Genomic DNA, 22,733 nt, shown 5'->3' with positions numbered 1-22,733 from the left:
AATAAATGCATATTATAAGAAAACTAAAGTCTTTTTTGTCATTGCATGCATGCAAAACTGTTGTTGGGGACTTCTAAAACAATATTTGGAACATTTTAAATGCCATGATAGGTGCTCTTTAAAAAAAAATTACTTTCTGTGAGTCGATTTTAAAATGCTTGAAAATTACATTTATATCAAGTAGCCTACTAAAACCAACTGTTGTGGGTAATAGTATTAACTGCAAAATAAGACATTTGCTGCTTTTTAGAGAATATTACATTTTTTATAGTATGAATATCATTGTTAAAGTTGAGTTTCACTCGTTTTCAATTCGAATGTTTTTTTAAGACAATATCACGGTTTATTTTCAAATCGTATTCTATTAAAGCAATTTTTTGCAGTTTTAAGTCTTATAATTTTAAAGCCATTTGCATAGGAAAGAAACTCATTTTGAAATACACCAAACCTAGGTTTCACTTTCAAATATTTGGATTTGTGTAGCATATATACAATTTACCTGAATACTAACCAGAAGGCTTATAAAAAGTCCATATAGATTATATCCTTTTTTGAGAGAAGACCCAGAATGAGGAACCTTTGGACAAAGCCAGTCGTGAATATCAGGTCATGAAGACTTCCGTGAGAAAGGTGAACTGATCCGTTCGATAGATGGCGATATAGGCCATTCTATTTCTCTCGCATTTCTCGGGATCGATCCTGTAATCCCATCTCTGATCTATCGTCTAAGGAAATTTAAAATACCTCTTTTTTGTGTGGCAACAACAACAAAAAGAATAGACACCAGTGGATCTCAGTTTGGTTAAAGTGTTTCTTTTTTAAAAGAGTTCTGAAACTCGGCTGTGACGGGACGAACATTGGGAGCGGCCCATCTCCTGTTTTTCCTCACTCAGATTTGACTCAAATCCACAACGATATGAAGAGCATTTTTTTCATTTGTTCGTTTTTATTACTACACAGTAAGTAAGCTAAACGTTTTTTTAAGGCACTTTCGGTTTAGAACACTAGTTTGAGCCTGTACAGCTTTATTACAATTTGTTTAATAGCACTGCAGGTACATTACCAAAAACCAGACGTGTGTATTTTCTTTAAAAATAAATCAATAAATAATTAGAGAATTTTATGCTGAACTTTATAGGAATCTGTATAGGTAACCATTCTTAAAGGGGGCGGGAATGTTGCGAAAATGTACCTCTGGTAACATTTTTGCAAACCCCAAAATACGTACCAATAACATATCACTGCAGTTTCAAAGTGAAATGTCCACTGGGTGGCGCCAAAAGCTTCGTTTTTTCCGGAACCGATGAGTGAGCGTCAATCTGACGTTTTGTTACATTGATTTTTTAACGTACACCTACACTAAACCCTAAACCTACCCGATAGTGTTAACAAAAGCAACTGTGACAAAAATACAATAGTAACCATGTCTTTTTTAGCTTGTGTGAACTCATCTTTGAGTTTTTTTAATCATGACTTGTCTTTCACGGGATTCGTACCTGAGCTTTCATTATTACAAGTACAAATCTGTACCAGCTGAGCTAGTACTGAGCAAGCTTTTTATACAAAAAAAGCCGATGATATCGAGCATATGGAGCAGGTTAAGCGACGCAAACTCCAAAATGTATTCATTTACATGGTACAAGATATGTAGCCAACATATTGGTACTTTGGCGGTTTGCAAACACGTTGCCAGAGGTTTTCGCAATGAAACCACAAACCAGGTTTGGTTTTTTTATATAGTTAACCTCCCACTTTTTCTAGCGGAAAATAGCCTACAGATAAAAGTAGCTTCCTACTCCTTATAGCTATTTTCCTTTTTGATGAATGAGCCGCATTTCATACGAAGCAGTGGATTGTTTTCTAACAGCAACACAACTATTTTGTTAAAATATATTTTTTGTTATTATTATTTAGTGGACTACTGCTCCAGAGGCTACACATTTACACATTTCCCAGAAAAACATAATCAGAACAATTTACACCGATCTTCCTGTTCCGCTGGGGCAGTCAGTGTTTGCAGCTTTTGTGGTTGTGTATGAGGGCGTACTCTCACACACAGAGTAGTGAAAGTTGCCTTGCCGTGCCCAGACACGATTGACTTTTCTGCATTGATAAAGAGATTATAAAAAAGGCAGCATGTTTGTTTTAATGGCAGCGAATGCTATAAAGTGGTTAAAACAACTGCTTTTCTGTAGTTTCACGACCGACTTAAAGGGTTAGTTCACACAAAAAGGAAAATTCTGTCATCATTAACTCCCCTCAAGTTGTTCCAACCCTGTATGAGTTTTTTCTTCTGATGAACACAAAGGAAGATCTTTTGAAGAATGTTGGTAATTGATGCTAGCAATGGGTCAACTGTCTGGTGACCAACATTAATCTATTAACAGACGTTTTTTATCTGGTCCAAACAAAGGCTTGTATCCTTTCTCCTGTTTGCATTTCAGATACTGTGCTGCTTTTGCTAACAAATCTGAATACACGTTTCTGTTTGTTCTTCAGGTGTGTTTGCTGATTCAGATGCGAAGTCAGTGTCAGTGACGGAGGGAGATTGCTGGTGGAGAAACAGTCTGTGTCTCTTACCATCAACAACATCACAGCCAATTTTTCTGGAGTATATTTAATATTTTCCGGAAGAGCTTGTACAAGACATTTAATGTTACTGTCTATGGTGAGTAGGGGATTATCTTTATCGAAACTTTTGATGTGTGGCAATTAACACAAGTTTACATTCAAATAAATATGAATTTACGATCTAAAATTTGACATAAGGGAATTTTTGAAGGTCTATGATGTTACTCAAATCATTTGCTCTAGACTGTTGTAGACAAAGCCGAAAAACTGATTGTGTTTATTATTTCAGTGAAGATGAAAAGTTACAAATATCATATTTTCTAAGCGATAGCTGCTACTTATATTAAGTTTAAATAACAATAGATTCTATGTACACTATGTAAAAATAGCAGTATTTTCTTTTCAATAAGTGTAAAGGTTAGATGCTTTTTATACTTATAAATAGTGACAGATACTATTTGCACCTCAGTGTTGTTGTAAAATACACGGTGTGTAATAATAACAGCGTGTAAATGTATTACAATTATTAAATGGATGCTACCTTATTGGGACAATAAAGTCCTCCCTACAGCTAACTCTTAACTGATAAAAAAAACTTTATTATTAAAGGTGAACTATGTACATTTTTTTCAGTAAAATATCCAAAAACCACAAGGCCAGTGTTATATATTTTGTTCAATTGAGTACAATATCCCAAATGTTTCCAACTATTTGTAAATCGTGAGAAATTGCTATTTTAACCAAGAAACCGGGACGTGTGATGGAGTCGCCTGTCGATTGCGTCATATCTGCGCTACTCCCGGTTTTATTCTGCAGAAACGCTTTACTCTCACTGCAGTGTGAACAAGTGTCATAGCAGCCAGATGTGATTGACCAATTATCTTCTGCATGATTATTCTGTTTTCAGCTCGTCTGCCTGTTCCTGTCATCAGCAGAGACTGTTCTTCATCTTCATCGTCATATTGTTCATTGGTGTGTTCAGTGGTGAATGTGAGTCATGTGACTCTCAACTGGTACAAAGGAATCAGTTTATTGTCCAGCATCAGTGTGTCTGATCTCAGCATCAGTCTCTCTCTACCTCTGGAGGTGGAATATCAGGATAAAAACACCTACAGCTGTGTGCTGAACAATCCCATCAGCCACCAGAGCAGACATCTGGACATCACTCAACTCTGTCACACATGTGCAGGTATATACACCAATATAAAAAAGTATGATTTTGCGCACTCTAACACCCCCAAAATAACCCCCAGACCTACAAATTCAGTGGAGTATTTGGCTTCCCAACTGAGAAAATTGCCTGTATAGACCTGTATAAGGCCGCTAAATTCGTTCCAATGAAGGCTAACAATCCGTGGTTGAAGGTCGTTGTGCGTTCGATCTTTTCAGCTGGGCAAACAGGATTTAAGTCCAATTCATCTTTATCTGACTCCATTTTATCCTAATCTCAAATTTAGGTTAGAATGCCAATTGGTTGTTTGGTCATTTATATTTAATAGTTAACCACACATTTAATCATTCTGTTTTAACCTTTTGTTGAAATGATGCCCGTTCATAATCTACTAGAGATAGTTAATAATTCCAGAGTGAGTCAGAATAGATCAAAATGTAACAATTTATTAACAGTCAGGTAAATGTATAATGCCAAATTACATAATCAGTTCAAAGATAATTCATACATAACCTTAAATACTCTGAAGTAAAGAGTATTTTACTTAAGTAGAAGTAAAAGTATTTGTCTAAAAATGTACTCAAGTAAAAATGTTCATACTGTATGTTCATGCCAAATATGTTTTTTGAGATGTTAAACACCACGAGCATCGCGTAGGCTACATAAGTATGTTGGCCTGTAGACGAAACGGCGCTGCTCATTCACACAGAGACAGAACAAGCAGATCATATATTCATATAGCAGTGTTTTGAGCTTTAATATTCACAGACCATGTCGCGGTTTGATTTATTGTTCTATGTGTTATCAACATTTTTTTGCTAATTTGATATCCTCCAGGACAACACTCGGCTATTTTTTGTCTATATCCAAAGTTTTTCCATACTATCCAGGGGTTAAAGACGGCGTATCGCTTTCAGCTGGGTCTGACGTCTGTCTTGTCCGTCTGTCTCCATCTTTTTGTGATTTTTGCGTGTTCATTCTCCCGCCCTTCAATTCAATGCAGTCGTTTCCGGATCGCGTCCCCCCCCCCCCCTTTGCATTATTTATTTTTACTCCGTAACGGATGTGGTTTAAAATGTAGCGAAGTACAATACTTCAAACAAAACATGCTTAAGTAAAAGTAAAATTACAGATTTTTAAAACTACTTAAAAAAAGTAGAAGTACGCAGAAAAACTACTAAATTACAGTAACGCGAGTAAATGTAATTCGTTACTTTCCACCTCTGCTTGATAGACGCCCCGCGCTATGGTCACTAACTTAGCGACTTTGTTGCTATATTTAGCGACAAAAAAAGCGAATCTACAAATCTAGCCCCAATCTTTTTGTCACACTTCCTTATGTTGCTCAGACCAAGACAGAAATCTCTTTCAAATGGAAACAGATTTTTACAATGGTAATTTACATTTAATCACTGTCCCATATGAGCTGTATTGACGAGACCAAATGGCTCAAAAAGCCACGCCCACCGCCATAAGCAAAATATCTGTAAACTCTTAAAACCTTGTGTTATCTTCTTGTTCACTACTGTGGGGATGAGATCTTTGTACCAGTCACACTGATACATTTCAAATGATATCCAACACATATAATAGGGGGGAGTAGGATGGGGTAAGAAATACATGTAAATTAAAGCTATTCTCAATTGATTCACTCAGGGTGACGTCGTCCGCAAAAAGTGTCCTTTAAGTGAGTAATTGTCCTCCACCAGACATCTTGGCATTATCCAAGTTTTCCCAGTCTTTCACCTGGTATCATCAGACCTGGCAACCCACAAAGGGTGAATAGTTCAGCAGGTCACACACCTTTTATATAAATTTTTTTCAACGTCCTCAAGTTAGAGAAAACTGCAGGATATTTTGTATGACACAATACAGTGCAGGGCTCAACGCTAAGGATTTTTTCTACTTGCCCTGCCAAATTTTTTACTGGGCCCACCACAAAAAAGTAATAAATAAAATAAAATAGGCCTAGTTATTTTTTTTTATCCATGTAACCTTAATAAATAAGGTTGACTCCAAAAAACCTCTCACATATACATTTTTAATATTGTTAAAGAGACAAATAATACAATTACGAGCAACAGCACAAATAAATACAACAGAACAAACAAACAGTTATTTTCAGGTTTTTCATTGGTCTAAACTAGATTTTCAGATACAAAGAAATAGTAATCAAATATAAAATATCACTGCATAGTCTTCACTGTATATGTACAGGTGCTGGTCATATAATTAGAATATCATCAAAAAGTTTATTTATTTCACTAATTCCATTCAAAAAGTGAAACTTGTATATTCTATTCATTCATTACACACAGACTGATATATTTCAAATGTTTATTTTCTTTTTATTGTGATGATTATAACTGACAACTAAGGAAAATCCCAAATTCAGTATCTCAGAAAATTAGAATATTGTGAAAAGGTTAAATATTGAAGACACCTGGTGCCACACTCTAATCAGCTAATTAACTCAAAACACTGCAAAGGCCTTTAAATGGTCTCTCAGTTTAGTTCTGTACACTCTAAAAAAAAAGGTTCTACATTGCACCAAAAATGGTTCTTGGCTCGTAATCATAGCGGAACCTTTTTTAGTGCTATATAGCACCAATTTTGGTGCTTCAGTGGTTCTTCAGCGGTTCTTCAGAGGTTCTTCAGCGGTTCTTCAGAGGTTCTTCACCGGTTCTTTGACTAAGGTGCTATATAGCACCTCTGAAGAACCGCTGAAGAACCACTGAAGCACCAAAATTGGTGCTATATAGCACTAAAAAAGGTTCCCCTATGATTACGAGCCTTTTTTTTTAGAGTGTAGGCTACACAATCATGGGGAAGACTGCTGACTTGACAGTTGTCCAAAAGACGACCATTGACACCTTGCACAAGGAGGGCAAGACACAAAAGGTCATTGCAAAAGAGGCTGCCTTTTCACAGAGCTCTGTGTTCAAGCACATTAATTGAGAGGCGAAGGGAAGGAAAAGATGTGGTAGAAAAAAGTGTACAAGCAATAGGAATGACCGCACCCTGGAGAGGATTGTGAAACAAAAACCATTCAAAATTGTGGGGCAGATTCACAAAGAGTAGACTGCAGCTGGAGTCAGTGCTTCAAGAACCACTACGCACAGACGTATGCAAGACATGGGTCTTCAGCTGTCGCATTCCTTGTGTCAAGCCACTCTTGAACAACAGACAGCGTCAGAAGCGTCTCGCCTGGGCTAAAGACAAAAAGGACTGGACTGCTGCTGAGTGGTCCAAAGTTATGTTCTCTGATGAAAGTTAAAACATTTCCTTTGGAAATCAGGGTCCCAGAGTCTGGAAGAAGAGAGGAGAGGCACACAATCCACGTTGCTTGAGGTCCAGTGTAAAGTTTCCACAGTCAGTGATGGTTTGGGGTGCCATGTCATCTGCTAGTGTTGGTCCGCTGTGTTTTCTGAGGTCCAAGGTCAATGCAGACGAATACCAGGAAGCTTTAGAGCACTTCATGCTTCCTGCTGCTGACCAACATTATGTAGATGCAGATTTCATTTTCCAACTGGACTTGGCACCTGCACACCGTGCCAAAGCAACCAGTACCTGGTTTAAGGACCATGTTATCCCTGTTCTTAATTGGTCAGCAAACTCGCCTGACCTTAACCCCATAGAAAATCTCAATGCTCATACTTTTCATGTTCATACTTTTCAGTAGGCCAAGATTTCTAAAAATCCTTTCTTTGTATTGGTCTTAAGTAATATTCTAATTTTCTGAGATATTGAATTTGGGATTTTCCTTAGTTGTCAGTTATAATTAGACATGTGCCGGTAAACGGTAATACGATATACCGCAATAATGAACATGCACAATATTGTTATCGTGGGCACTTCAAAATACTGTGAATAATTATTTATTACGAATTATTCCGATTTTTATAATGTATTTTAAGAATACTTTACCCATCAACCGTTTAAAATGAACAACGCGTCAAAGAGGAACGCGCACTGATGTAAACAGACCGTTCATGAGCCGAGCACATGGCGGAAGGCGTGAAGACACACTGAAGTGCACATTCACTTTCAGACAGCAGAGGGCGCTGATGGAACAGCAGAAATACAGCTGTTCCCCAGTAACCACAATCCGGTGCTCATCATCACATAACCTAATACTTAAAGACTTAAAGTCATTTTCAAACTTTTTTTTTTTTTTAAAGTTTTAAATTACATGCCTTAGATATTGTTTGAATATGTTCTGACTGTTGTTCAATCACACACTTTACAATATGGCTCCATTATTTAACATTAGTTCATTCATTAACAAACTGACAATGAAAAATACTTCTAAAGCATGTATTAATCTTAGTTAAATGTACATTTCAGCATTTAATAACACATTATTAAAATCAAAAGTTGTAACTGTATTATTTAATGGACCTGAGCTAACACTAACAGTTGCTTTTTTAAACTAACATTATCAAAGAAGAATAGCTTCTGTAAAAATGTAGCTATTCGCTCTTTGTTAATGTTAATGCATTAACTGGCGAGACATTATTGTAAAGTGTTACCTATTGTTCTTTATAATTCTTTAGCACTTTAATCTGTTTCAAATATTTGTTTACTTTATACATTTTTGTGTATTGCTTTATTGTATTTAAATGTTTGGTTCTTTTGTTATAAGAAAGTTTTTAAACCTGTTATAGTATGACAACACTTTGTGCAACTTTTTTTAAAATATCGTAATACCGTATACCGTGGAAAAAGCTTCAGCAATTAATCGCAACATGAAAATTTGATACCGGCACATGCCTAGTTATAATCATCAAAATTAAAATAAATAAACATTTGAAATATATCAGTCTGTGTGTAATGAATGAATATAATGTGCAAGTTTCACTTTTTGAATGGAATTAGTGAAATAAATCAACTTTTTGATGATATTCTAATTATATGACCAGCACCTGTATATATGTATATATATCCTGAACGAGTACAGAATCTCCTGATCAAAACACAGGCGAAGAAGCAGCAGAACGAGCACTCTCAATTGAGCAGATGCATATGAAAAATAATGCAATCTCATCAGTAATAAACAGCATCTAAATCAAAACGGCTGTGTTATTGAATGAAACGTCGACCCAGGACAAGTTATAGGACAGTGAAGCTTTGAGGTATTGATGGACTCAATCTACTCCATCTGTGTTTTGATCATCGTTCTGAATCTGATCTGATGTAACGTTAGTCTTTGACAAAAGTGCAATTTTTCAGCTTTTTACTCAAATTGTTGCTTTTTTATGACACTTACCCACATTCAAGTGTTGATAAAAAATAATGCATGAAGTGAGAACAAAACAGAGTCTGTTCTTTCTTTTCTTCTTTTTTTCTTTCATATTGAAAAATATTGACATATTTTATGTTTACGTTCATATAAAAGACATAGCCGACTATGTTTACGATGCTACTCGACAAGACAGGCATGACATCATTTTGTGTGAATATTCAGGCTCTGTGAGACGCATGTGTGCGCTTAAGCTAGTGTTGCTGCGCTACGCAAGAACCAAACTGAAATAGCCCTGTAGTGCTATATAGAACATTTCCCCTACTTTTTTTATCTTTGATATTTCTTCAATGCAAATGAACAAATGCAGCGTTATTTTTTAGTGACGTTCAAGTAAGCAAGATATGTGCAGATTCTGCATGATACATTGTATTTAATATATCAGGACGACTCTAATTACACTTACACAAACTTCCCCAGCAAAGTAAACATAAGTAACCTGCCAAATTGGCTAGTGATTTGACAGCGTTACCACAGTTGATTTTTTACCCATATTTGGCAGGTGTTAATTTTAAACCCTGACTATTAGAGAGTGTGTTTACATGCACCCTCATAAAGCGATTATAATTGGATTTTGGCAATATTGTGATTAAACTTTGTGTTAACTTTCCAGAGGCAGTTATGATATTGAGATTGGAGTTTTGAATACAAAAATACGGCTGTAAAAGTAAAAACAAAGGTGATGTCAAATAGTCTCACAGCTTCAACTGATAAGGTATTGTTAGATACATAAGATAGTTTACTGGACCTACCTTCTCCATTACAGCACAAGGGTTGTCTGTTGGCATTATAGTGGGTATATGTGTTGGAGTCCTTCTGCTGGCAGCTGGGCTGGCTGCTGTGGTTTACTATCTCAAGAGGCCTCCAAAAAAAAAAGAAAATGGTAAGTGTTACATACAGTACAGCTAATACAATGAGAATAATGTGTCAAACAGCTCTGAAAAAAGCAAACTTTGTAACTGCTACTTGCTTCACTGAATAAATGATTGTATTATTTTATAACAGAGCAGACTCCTGAGGAACAGGAGCAAGCTATTCCTCTAAACAGGGGTAAGAAATTACTTAATATATTACTGTAATTACCATATACATATGTTGTACCATTACTGTAAAAAAACATTGTCAAATAAATGTTATATTTTAAGTATAATGTACTATAAAAAATATTGGGTTAACATCATAAATGAATTGTCATCTACAGTGCATCCGGTAAGTATTCACAGCACTTCACTTTTTCCACATTTTTGCTGTTACTGTCAGGTTTGGTGAAGGGAAAGGAGCGAGGACTCAGAGATGCAGAGGAATGGGCTTTTAATGATAATAATAAAACAAAAAACAAGACAAAACAAAAACTACCCGAGGGGGAAAAACTGACTTGACTTGACTTGACTTGACTTGACTTGACTTGACTTGACTTGACTTGACTTGACTTGACTTGACTTGACTTGACTTGACTTGACTTGACTTGACTTGACTTGACTTGACCTGACCTGACCTGACCTGACCTGACCTGACCTGACCTGACCTGACCAGGGAAACATGAGGTAAAGACGACGATTCCGCACTGGACTGCAAACACAAGGTGATTAAATAGGGAACAAACAAAAGAGGGTAACGAGGGAAGACAGGTGGGGCAAATGAACCAATAATCAGGAAACAAGGTGGGTGGGGTTAGACAATGGACACGAGCACATGGCACAAAGAAACACTTAACGAGACATGTGCTCACACCAAACATGACATGAACATGCAGCTAATGAGAACTCATCAGCTGCATGTTCACACAAAACATGACAACATGACGTAGCACGTAGCCAGTGAAAAACACCAACCACGTGCTACACAACATAAGACAAAACATAACATGAAAGCACACGGCCGATGTAAACATGAACCGTGTGCTACACAGACAGAGCACACGCTCACATGACAAGACAGAGCGACAAAACAAACACGCGGAGCATGAATGTCCGAATCCCAACACAAAACTGAAACCCAAACTAGACTGAAGTGCTGGGATCCGAACACCACGCCCCGCACACAAAACACAAGGACAGAAGAGCACGCAGCTCGAGCATGCTCAAAGCTGCGCGCACACACAAGACAAACAATACAGGAGTGTCAGGGCTCTGTCACAAACCAAGAGTAAACTAGACCGAAGTGACAGAACCCTGACAGTTACATATTCCAAAATGTGTTAAAATCATTATTTTCCTCAAACTTCTACAAGCAATACCCAATAATGACAACGTGAAAGAAGTTTGTTTGAAATCTTAGGAAATTTATATATATATATATATTAAAAAAAAACATGAACACAAGTATCCAGTCCAGTATAAGTATTCACAGCCTTTGCCCTGACACTCAAAATTGAGCTCAGGTGCTTATGTTTCCACTGATCATCCTTGAGATGTTTCTACAGCTTGATTGGAGTCCACCTGTGGTAAATTCAGTTGATTGGACAGGATTTGGAAAGGCACACACCTGCTATTTAATCCCACAGTTAACAGTGCATGTCAGAGCACAACCCAAGCCATGAAGTCAGAGGAATTGTCTGTAGAACTCAGAGACAGGATTGTATCAGATCTGGGGATGGGTACAGAAAAAGTTCTGCAGAATTGAAGGTCCCAATGAGCACAGTGGCCTCCATCATCTGTAAATGGAAGAAGTTTGGATCCACCAGGACTCTTCTTAGAGCTGGCCGCCCGGCCAAACTGAGCGATCGGGGGATAAGGGTCTTAGTCAGGGAGGTGAGCAAGAACCTGATCGTCACCCTGACAGAGCTCCAGTGTTTCTCTGTGGAGAGAGGAGAACCTTCCAGAATAACAACCATCTCTGCAGCTCTCCACCAATCAGGCCTGTATGGTAGAGTGGCCAGACGGAAGCCACTCCTCAGTAAAAGGCACATGACAGCCAAACAAAATTCTCTGGTCTGATGAAACAAAGATTGAACTCTTTGGCCTGAATGGCAAGCGTCATGTCTGGAGGAAACCAGGCACCGCTCATCACCTGGCCAATACCATCCCTACAGTGAAGCATGGTGGTGGCAGCATAATGATGTGGGGTGTTTTTCAGCAGCAGGAACAGGGAGACTAGTCAGGATAGAGGGAAAGATGAATGCAGCAAAGTACAGAGACATCCTTGATGAAAACCTGCTCCGGAGCACCCTGGACCTCAGACTGGGGTGAAGGTTCATCTTCCAACTGGACAACGACCCTAAGCACACAGCCAAGATAACAAAGGAGTGGTTACGGGACAACCCTGTGAATGTCTGTGAGTCGCCCAGCCAGAGCCCAGACTGAACATCTCTGGAGATCTGAAAATGGCTGTGCACCGACACTCCGTATTCAATCTGATGGAGCTTGAGAGGTCCTGCATAGAAGAATGGGAGAAACTGTGCAAAACTAGGTGTGCCAAGGTTGTAGCATCATACTCAAAAAGAGTTGAGGCTGTAAAGCCCCGGGTATACTTCACTTTCTGCGCCCGGAGGCGTCACGTGTGCAGCCCTGTCCGCACGTCTTTCAAAGTATACCACACCATGGATGATTGCGGATGATCGCGTTCGACCATAGACTGTAAAAAAATATGGACGTAGAGTCCGTGACGTCACCCATAGGATTCTGATGAGCAGTTTTGAAGCACAAAGTAGGGACGAGATGGCCGTTGCCATCTTGGCAGCGCGTCACTCCCGGATAACAGAAAATGTAATGCGGACAATGCACGAACACGGACGGCCGAAGTATACCAGGGGCTTAATTGGTGCCAAATGTGCTTCAACAAAGTTTTTGTTTTTTATTTTTAATACATTTGCAAAGATTTCAAACAAACTTGTCATTATGGGGTATTGTTTGTAGAATTTTGAGGAAAATAATGAATTGAATACATTTTGGAATAAGGCTGTAACATAACAAAATATGAAAAAGGTGAAGCGCTGTGAATACTTTCCGAAAGCACTGTATAAAATTACCATTTGCTCTATTTGCTCACCCACATAGAACTCAAAAGCAGCCATGTTCAGGAACTTGGCATGTTACTTTTCTTTTAGGTAAATTGCACTTCCTGTAATGTGGCCAATTCAACTCATTTACTTTGTAGTCAGTATTCTTTGCTGTTGCAAACACTCTGGCTGCATCTGAAATCGCATACTTCCCTACTACATAGTAGGTGAAAAACAGTATGTGACAAAAGTAGTACGTCCAAATTCAAACAGTACTCATTAAAGAGTAGACAAAAAGTACCCAGATGACCTATTATGTCTGGCGAGATTCTGAAGTGTGCATACGATGGACACTTTACTATCCCATGAGGCCACGGGAGAGGATTTATGAATGGCGAAGTGACGTAACTGGTATGTCACATGATAATGACAACAAGACGAATGTAGTACTTCCAGATTACATTCATACTACACACAAATAGAACTAGTTTTTAGTGGTTGTACAGTATAGTAATTATTTAAAATAAGTACCTATTGTGAGTATGTGATTTTGGACGCTGCCCCTGATTGATGCAGCCCAAAGTTTCTCTGTATGATTGGAAACATGGGAGGTCAAACATTACCTACAACACTGCAAAAAGTGTCTCTCACTGAAATGACATGAGATATCAAGTCTTGTTTTCTGATACATTTTATTTCTTTTATTTTATTAAAGTTTATTTTTCTGACCCCATGGCAGATTTTTCTTTCAAGTAAATGCATCTTGATTTTAAAAAACTTTATATATTTAAACTGGTAAACATTTTTTGAGCAGTGAACAAATTTAATTTCACCTTCTCTTTCAGCCCAATATGAGTGACAAACACACACTACTCTGAAACCACAATTGACAAGTTGACTAATGTCAGTTATTGTTTAAACAGGTCCAGCTCTTGCAGAAGATGTTGTTGACCATCCAAATAATGGTAAGGTATTGTATTACTCTGTGTGAGTCCTGTAATGCGATCTGAGCCATTTTCCGTTCTCCACAAAGGATTTGATGCATTAATCTATAACTATAATCTATATTCCTGCGTAATAATCAAATTCTGCTGTTGTAGAGTGTTGTGACAGCAGTGCTCAGTGTATTAAATCTTTAACTAGATTAACATCAACAAATTAAACTCACTCATACTGTCAAAAATGACTAAAACGTCATTCGAATTTGTCTCGGACAAATTGTGGTTTTGGTCTTTACGGCTAATTTTGCCCTTCATGACGACTGTGAGGGGGGTGAATTTTTTTTATAACTCATTCGTTTACATTATATAAAGCCTTAAAGTTCTGCATAATTAAGGGCGTGGTCACTTTGAGTGACAGGTGGATAGCCATTTATCTGCTGTCTGTTAGTCATCACGTCACCTCAGCTCCGCCCACGTCCCGCCTCTTTGCCCTTTTTCTGTTATCCGGGAGTGACTGCCAAGATGGCAATGGCCAGCTCGACCCTTCTTTACGTGTCCCAAACTGGGCCCCACTTTATATTAGTTGGCCTTAAGTACTATATACTTACATCAAAAAATAAGTACAATGTACTTACTGTGTTCAAATTGTATTGCAAAACACCTTTGCTGATATTGAGGTGGAATACGGGTAGAGTTAGGAGCAGTGTTGGCCACGTTACTTTAAAAAAGTAATTAGTTATAGTTACTAGTTACTTCTTAGAAATAGTAACTGAGTTAGTAACTGAGTTACATCATTATAAAAGTAACTAATTACCAGGGAAAGTAATCACTGCGTTACTTTTTTTTTTTTTTTCAAATGTTCAAATATGTCAAATAACTTGGATGCCTCCAATATTAGATATGTTAAATGAATGAATTGGACACTAAATAGAATAAATTATTATTATAAAACATTGTACATTAATGTACACTATTGTAATGTTGCTGTGGGAAAATGTGAGAGACACCTATCAAATTCAATGCATTATTGTAAATATTATCAGTAGGCCTACTATAGTGTAAATATTGTGTAAATATTATCAGTACTATACTTTCCTTTGGTAGTGGAGCTCACGTTATCACCTGGGTTTTTAGCCACTAATTTTGTGGCATATGATGATGTGAGGCGCTTCAGAATCACTTGCCACCGGCGTGGAGAGACTCTTTCTTCCTGGGCATAAGTTGCACGTTACATAAATATTCTTACCTTTCACCTCAACGAGGGAAAAGTAGCGCTTATACTTCCAGTTTGCGAAAGCTACCTTTGAAGTCGTTGGACCATCGCTGAATGTGCATATGCGTGTGCGTCATAGGTGTGTGTCAACCTGTCAACTTCAACCTTGTCTCCCACCCACCAATCATCATCAGTTATGTGTACCACCGCACCCACCCCCAACACGCATGGCTGGTGCGCGCGCACACACACACACACACACACACACACACACACACACACACACACACACACACACACACACACACACGTTGCAGGTCTAACTGACAGAGAGCCTGTTCGGATGAAAAGCGCTTCAGTGAGCTCAATTATAGTAACGCGACTAACGCCGCATTTTTTTCCTCAGTAACGCTAACGGCGTTGTAACGGGAGAAACAGTAATTCGTTTGATTACTCGTTACTGAAAAAAATAATTCCGTTAGTAACGCCGTTTATCTGTAACGCCGTTATTCCCATCACTGGTTAGGAGTGGTGTTATGGGCAAGTTTAAGGGTAGGGTTAGGTGTAAGGGAAGTGCCAACTGTGTAATTACAAATATAATTGCAGAAATTAATTACAGACGTAATTACATGCAGGTATTTTTTAAAATGTAAGTACAATGTAAAAACATGTATGTACACAATAAGTGCATTGTATCAAATGATTAATTAAAATGTTAGTACATAGTTAAGAATGCCAAAACTGCTCTTCAGAATCCTATGGGTGACGTCACGGACACTACGTCCATTTTTATTTTTACAGTCTATGGTGGTTAGTTAAAGGGGTGGTTCCGTGTTTTTTTTCTAGGCTTGGTTGTGTTCATGGGGCGCAGTATAACATGTCTTAATACTTTGGGGTTTTTTTTAAACGCTGTATTTTTCTTATATTTTACCTTTATTCCACACCGCTGTCTCCACTGTCCTTTGAACGGCTCATTTGCTTCCTGCTTCTGTGAAGCCCATCCCTCCGAAAAACGCAATGGTCTTAGATTGGTTAGATGGCCAAATGTAGTTTGTAGTTCTGCAAACGCTCTCTCTCTTTCGTAATGACTGCGACGTGGCCTCGCCCACTTTGTTGCGTGTTCGCGGGGGCAGTGTTTATGTTAATAGCAAGGGTTTATGAGGTCACCAATCCCGGAAAGAAGCTTGTTGAGGAGTCGTCACAAAGTCCAAACCGGCCGTTTTTGTAGGCAATTAACTGCCAAGACAATATCTCCGTTTGCATTGAACTTTCAGTGCTGTAACTTTGCAGATACTGTTTATGCTCAAGCAGCAACATTACACACTAACTAAAGTTAAAAAAGTGAAATTGCATGCAACCACCCCCTTAAATCACATAAAAGAGTGATATCGCTCCGGAAATCTGTCCTGTCTTTCCTGCAATTGAGAAGGTGACATGAGCTCCACAGACAGTCTACTCCTATTGGTTGTTGCTTGCAAAATGTACTTCTCATTTGCATAAAATTCTGTCCACGTTCAAATTCACGCCCACATTTTGTCGACAATGGTCACTGTCTCATGTCGCCGGAAGTCTCCAGCTCTCCATTGAAATTAATAGGATCATGTCGATTTGTCACTGCGTGTCGCTGGTGGCGTGAATGGGGCTGTAATATATGGAAATATTTAAAAATTATTAATGTAGCTAAGTCCAAATCAGATTTAGATCTTTGTCTTTTGCAGATGGGGAAATGCCTAATCAGCAGAGAGATTTACCAAACAGTAGGTTACTTTAAAACAATGTGCGTTTTCATTGTCCATTAAAAGTAATCATCATTTTTTTTCATAAAAATCTGTGATTATTGTTCAAACAGGTCAGGATGAATGTGATCCACTTCATGGTAAGATCCCATCCCACCAACCGTGAGAAACTTAGATTGCTTGTGATGTGCATCCACTAATAAAACGTTATCATTTCCAATATCACAGAAACCTTTGTTGCTTAAAGGTCCCATGGTTTGTTGCTTAAAGGTTAATTTTAAGAGGTCTTTTAACATTAATATGAGTTCCCCTAGCCTGTATATGGTCCCCAAGTGGCTAGAAATTTTGATGGGTGTAAACCGAGTTCTGGGTGTCCTGCTCTGCCTTTGAGAAAATGAGAGCTCAGACGAGCCGATCTGGAATCTTCCTTGTATGTCGACATAAGGGGAAAGGTTACTTCCCGTTCCTCTGTTTTGCCCGCCCAGAGAAGTCGGAGAAAATGGATTCCGTTTATGTCAGCACAGGCTTTACAAACAGACTTTACGATATGGATCTCTGGCACTGGCAGTGCTTTCTTGCAGATCTCGCTAAACCACGCCCCCTCCGCCATAACATCAAGATCTAATACTAATTTCAAATGCAAAGATGTCAACCAATCACAACAGTGGGCGTTTACACTGAAGTCTCACAGCAGACACGCCCCTTCAAACAGAACATTCATGCCAGAGGGCTAATATCAGTATATAAAAAATGTTTTATTTCTAAATTATGACATTTTATGATGTAAAAAATATTAATAACAATATAAGTACACCTCAGGATACTTTATAAAATAAAGAAAAAAATCCATGCCATGGGACCTTTAAGGTTTGTTTGACAAGATGTTAGTTGCATACCACCTCTACATTATTAATTCCTGTCCTGACATTTCTTTTCTCCAGATATGATTCAAGCTGGGCTGGATCAAATGAAGAAAATAAAAGTGAAGCCGGGAGATACTGTCACTCTGAACTCTGGAGTCTCTGACATACAGAGAGATGATCGGCTACGTTGGAAATATGCTGATTCCAGAGTATCTGATTCCACAACCTTATTTAGCGTCATAGCTGTATACAATAAAAAGAACAATAGGTTCTCATTAAAGGATGGACCCGGTGGGAAATTTATAGACAGACTGGTGCTGGACCACAAGACTGGAAATCTCACTATCAAGAACATGAGAGTCAAAGACTCTGGGCATTTTAAACTCGAGATCTCCAGCAACACAAATCCGCTTACGAAAACAATCAAAGTCAATGTCCGTGGTGAGAAGCTTAAGATTTTAGTCTTACTCCGACTTCCATTTTCTCTGTTGTTTTTTGAACCCAGTCAACAATTATAGCAGTGGTATTAGTAATAATAATAATAATACATTTACAACATGTTTCTGTCCTAAACAATTCCCTTTCACAATAGCAGTGTTTTAAAAGCCTATAGTCTCAGATTTTTCTCCAAATAAATAGTACAAGGGCCATATTACATTGTTCTTTTCTCTTTTTACCTTCTGTATTTCTTTCTATTTTCTTACAGCTCCCACACAAAAGGGTTGGGATGATCCAAATGAGACAATTTTGTCCTTGATACCAGAAGAAGACCCCAACAACACCAGTACATACACTGTGCAGCCGACGGGCACTTTATCCACTGAGGACGAGGAGTCTGGTGGGGAACGGTGACACAATTTCACATGGTGGATGTAGTATATATGGATTGTATTCATACTACACACATGCATACTCACCTTTTTAATGGTTGAGAAGTGATTCATGAGGTGCAGTATATGTATTGTGACAGTGTAACAGACTCAGGCCTGTTACTATGTTTACTCCTACTGAGGGTACTACTACTACACACCACCAGAGGCACTAGGGTGCGTTAGGAGACGGTATATACCCAGGTGGGTAGTAGAGTTAGCCAGATTTGTTGGACAGAGGAAGCATGGCTTACCTGCTGTGTGGCCACAAACTACTTTGAGTCCTGATTGGGAAACTTTGGTTTTAAGCTCAGTCAAAGTAAGGAGTATTTTCTTTTCTTTTTCTTTCTTTATTCTTCATGTTTTCTGGGGTGATTTTGTTATTTGAGATTGTTTGCTAACTGGTTTCACTACTAATGTTTAGTTTATATTTTATGTTATAGAAGGACTCTTTGGTGATGCTAGCATTCGCATCCCTTTCTGAGGTTACTTGGGTTGCTTTGTTGTCTGTGTGGGTTCATTGCCTTGTGGATCTCTTGGATCTTAAGCACAGGGGATCGTAAAGAATACCTGCACGGTTACCATCATCTACAGTTTTTCATCAACTGGTATCGTGCATCTGTGGACTGTATGCTATACACCATTCATCCTGAACACTGTTGAGTCCTACTTCCATATTTGTTCTTTCTTGTATGGTCATTGTGTGTTTTGGTTTTCAGTATCCATTGTGGTATAATTTTGTTTGGTTTGTTTATAATTTGTTTTGTTCTGGTGTTTAGATAAAGTTACAAGAACACATGTTTATTACCTAACTGTTTTGTGTGATTTATACCTTGTTATATTAGGTCTGTGAAGCACTAGTTTGTTGATGATTCCCTTCCCTAAAAATCAGACTTATAGCAGCCTTTAACTTAAAGTAGTTAAGGTAGTTATAGAATGGCGCCCGAACAGGGACCAGCAAACGTGTACCTTTGCATCTATTGACCAGTGTTTATTTTCACCCAGTATGGCCGATCATATTGCTCCGGATGAGGATGGGTCTGCACCCAGACTGGATTTCGCATCAGAGCCATTCACCTTACAGAGAGAGCCTCTTAAGGAGCTGATTAGCACGTTTAGTGAACTGTACATTGACTCTGAGGAAGAGGAAGAAAGGATCAGGGATAACGTTCCTGATGACGACCACATTCTGAATGACTTCGATCTTCCACCTCCACCTCCCACAGAAACAGATGAAGCACCAGGTCATACCTCATTTACATCTGTTACAGCATTAATAGAAAGGCTGACAGAAAGAATTACGTTGTTGGAAGGTAGCTTAACAGAATGCGCTCAAGGGATGAGTGACTGTGTTCCATATGCGGAATTTGAGTCTAAGTGCAAGGCGAGCGAAGAAAGAATAAAATACCGTATGGAACGGGAATGTGACAGAACTAAGAAACAGTTGGAGCTTTCCATTCGAGATCTGGGGCGGTCCATGCTTGATTGTTTGAAGAGACGTGACATTCAAGTTGATCAGAAACTCAGATCTCTTGTCCCATCCATGTCTACGCCAGTTCACCGTGATCAAAGCCCTTTAGTAACACGTCCTGTTGTCAAACACAGAGACCAAACTTATAGTCTTCGGTATAGCCACTTGCCAGTTTCCGAAAGCCAGAGCTCAATGCAACATAATCCACCTGTAAAACTCGACTTTCCTAGTTTTAGTAATAACCAGAATGAAGATCCAGTCGTATTCATTGAAAGATGCGAGGAATATTTTGCTGTTCGCCCCCTCAGTGAGTGTGAGATAATGGCTTCACTCACAGCTGTATTAAAAGGGACCGCAAAAGACTGGTGGCTGGCGGAACGGAGAAATGTTCAAGATTGGAAACAGTTTAAAGAAACTTTCTTGCTCTCATTCTTAAGTGAAGATTATGAGGAGGTTGCTGCAAGGAAATTGCTTGAGAGGAAACAAGGTGCGAAGGAGAGCATCAGAGATTTTGCTTTCCAATATAGGCCTTATGTTTGAGGTGGAAGAGTGAAATGCCTGAGAAGGAAGTGGTCCAAGCTATTCTACGAAATTGCAACCCACGGCTTGCAAGTTTGCTCAGAGGAACTGTTAAAGAAGTTGGAGAGTTGGTTAGAATTGGGACACAGATAGAAAGAGATTTTGAGGAGTCCAAGAGATATTGGAGCCTTGTTAACGTGGAGGAACAAAGGAAGAAACCTCAATCCTCGCAGGACCTTCAACGTAAACCTCCGCATGCTAATACCAGAGTAGTCCAATCCAATGTGCAATTTGATTTAAAGACAGTCACCATTCCAATCGTCTTACAAGACAGATATTGCAGGGCTATGGTTGATACTGGTAGCACCTTGTCCCTTATCCAAAAATCCTTGTGGAAACAGCTATGCAAAGAGGAACAATTCCAGTCAAGTAAAGGACAGTCGTTTCTGCTTGCCAACGGACAGCGGCAGACAGCCATTGGTAAAGTGGAATGGAGTTGTGAGATCCAGGGGCAATATATGAAAGTCATATTGTTTATCCTGAATGATGCAGACTTAACTGTACCGATCATCCTAGGTATGGATTTTCTGCTCGATTCGGGAATAAAGTTAGATTTTCAAAAAGCACAGTACAGTTTGCCTACAAAAGAAGAGACTGCTGCAGGGAACACTTACCCATTCCTAACCAATGAATGCCATTCAACTGTGAACTTTTATCTTGCTTTACCCACTCCTACAATATCTGAGGAAACGCTACATTCCATCTACCAACTCGCACAACAAGCCGACACGAGTGAACAGTTTAAGGGACAGCTGGAAGATTTAATGTTAGAATGGCCATCGGTGTGCACACACGAGATTGGACAGTCAAATCTGGTAAAACACCGCATTATCACTACAAATGATGTGCCAGTAAGAAAACGTGCTTACAAGGTTTCAGTAGACAAGCAAAGATTTATTGATTCAGAAGTTAAGGACTTGTTAGCCAAAGAGATAATTCAACCATCTATTTCACCTTGGGCTTCACCAGTGGTGGTAGTCCCAAAAAAAGATGGAAGTTCAAGACTTTGTGTGGACTACCGAGGTCTTAATGCTAAGACGTACCTAGATGCCTACCCAATGCCCCAGATCCAGGATATCTTAGAGTCGCTGCATGGAGCAGCGGTGTTTAGCACTCTGGATTTGAAAAGTGGATATTGGCAAGTGGATATGGAGAAGGACAGTATCCAGAAAACTGCTTTTGTCACATCAACAGGGCTCTATGAATTTTTACGGCTTCCTTTTGGGCTGAAAAATGCAGCTGCATCTTTTCAGAGGTTAATGGAGCATGTATTAAGAAAGCTCAAAGGCAAGTGCTGTTTCATATACATTGACGATGTGGTGGTGTTTTCACAGAATGAGAAGGAACATCTTCAAGACCTTAGCCAAGTTTTCCATTGTTTTCATGATGCAGGTCTCACCCTCAACCTGAAGAAATGTAATCTCATCCAGCGATCACTATCGTTTTTAGGACACATTGTTTCAGGTGATGGTATAAAAACTGATCCATCCAAAGTAGCAGCAGTCAATTCATTCTCTACACCCCAATCACTTAAGGATGTTCAACGTTTCTTAGGTTTAGCAGGCTGGTATCATCGTTTTATACCTAATTTTTCTGATAAAGCTGCCCCCTTACATGCACTGAAGCAGAACAATTCCACGTGGCTGTGGACGGAGCGATGCCAACATGCATTTGACACCATTAAAAAAGATCTGACACAAGCCCCAGTCTTGATGCCACCTGACTTTGATAGACCGTTCAGGGTTCAAACTGACGCCAGTGAGCTTGGTTTGGGTGCGGTACTTACACAGGAGTCAGAGGGAGAAGAGCATGTGATAGCATACTCTTCTAGACTGTTACGAGGACCCGAGAAGGCTTACTCTGTTTCAGAAAAGGAGTGTCTGGCTGTGGTATGGGCCGTCGAGAAGTGGAGGCCATATCTCGAGGGTCATCCATTTGAAGTGGTTACAGATCATGCAGCATTGACCTGGGTTTTTCAACACCCAAAGCCATCTTCACGACTAATACGCTGGACTATACGTTTACAAGGGTTTCACTTTACCGTTAAATATAGAAAAGGACAGTGTAATGTTGTACCGGA

General features: G+C 38.9%; 1 protein-coding gene across 1 annotated transcript; it reads left to right on the top strand.

Annotated features, from left to right (window-relative positions):
• Window positions 1-637: 637 nt before the first annotated feature.
• Window positions 638-19,409, top strand: LOC307120701 (uncharacterized protein). Its single transcript, XM_079807839.1, has 10 exons — window positions 638-959; window positions 2,500-2,668; window positions 3,479-3,760; window positions 9,811-9,927; window positions 10,050-10,094; window positions 13,905-13,946; window positions 16,854-16,892; window positions 16,985-17,011; window positions 17,813-18,175; window positions 18,441-19,409. Exons 7-10 carry the CDS (start codon window positions 16,862-16,864, stop codon window positions 18,584-18,586), a joined length of 567 nt encoding a protein of 188 aa, XP_079663965.1. The 5' UTR covers window positions 638-959; window positions 2,500-2,668; window positions 3,479-3,760; window positions 9,811-9,927; window positions 10,050-10,094; window positions 13,905-13,946; window positions 16,854-16,861; the 3' UTR covers window positions 18,587-19,409.
• Window positions 19,410-22,733: the final 3,324 nt, after the last annotated feature.

The sequence above is a fragment of the Gobio gobio genome (genome assembly GCF_949357685.1).
Source record: "Gobio gobio genome assembly, chromosome: 24".
NCBI lineage: Eukaryota > Metazoa > Chordata > Actinopteri > Cypriniformes > Gobionidae > Gobio > Gobio gobio.
Note: the sequence above shows the minus strand (reverse complement) of the source record. Positions and strands in the feature narration are given on the sequence as shown.

Coding starts and splice junctions, on each gene's coding strand:
- LOC307120701 (XM_079807839.1), top strand. CDS start 16,862: ATGCCTAATCAGCAGAGAGATTTACCAAACA. Junction 17,012..17,812: donor TGAATGTGATCCACTTCATG/GTAAGATCCCAT, acceptor TCTTTTCTCCAG/ATATGATTCAAGCTGGGCTG. Junction 18,176..18,440: donor AATCAAAGTCAATGTCCGTG/GTGAGAAGCTTA, acceptor ATTTTCTTACAG/CTCCCACACAAAAGGGTTGG.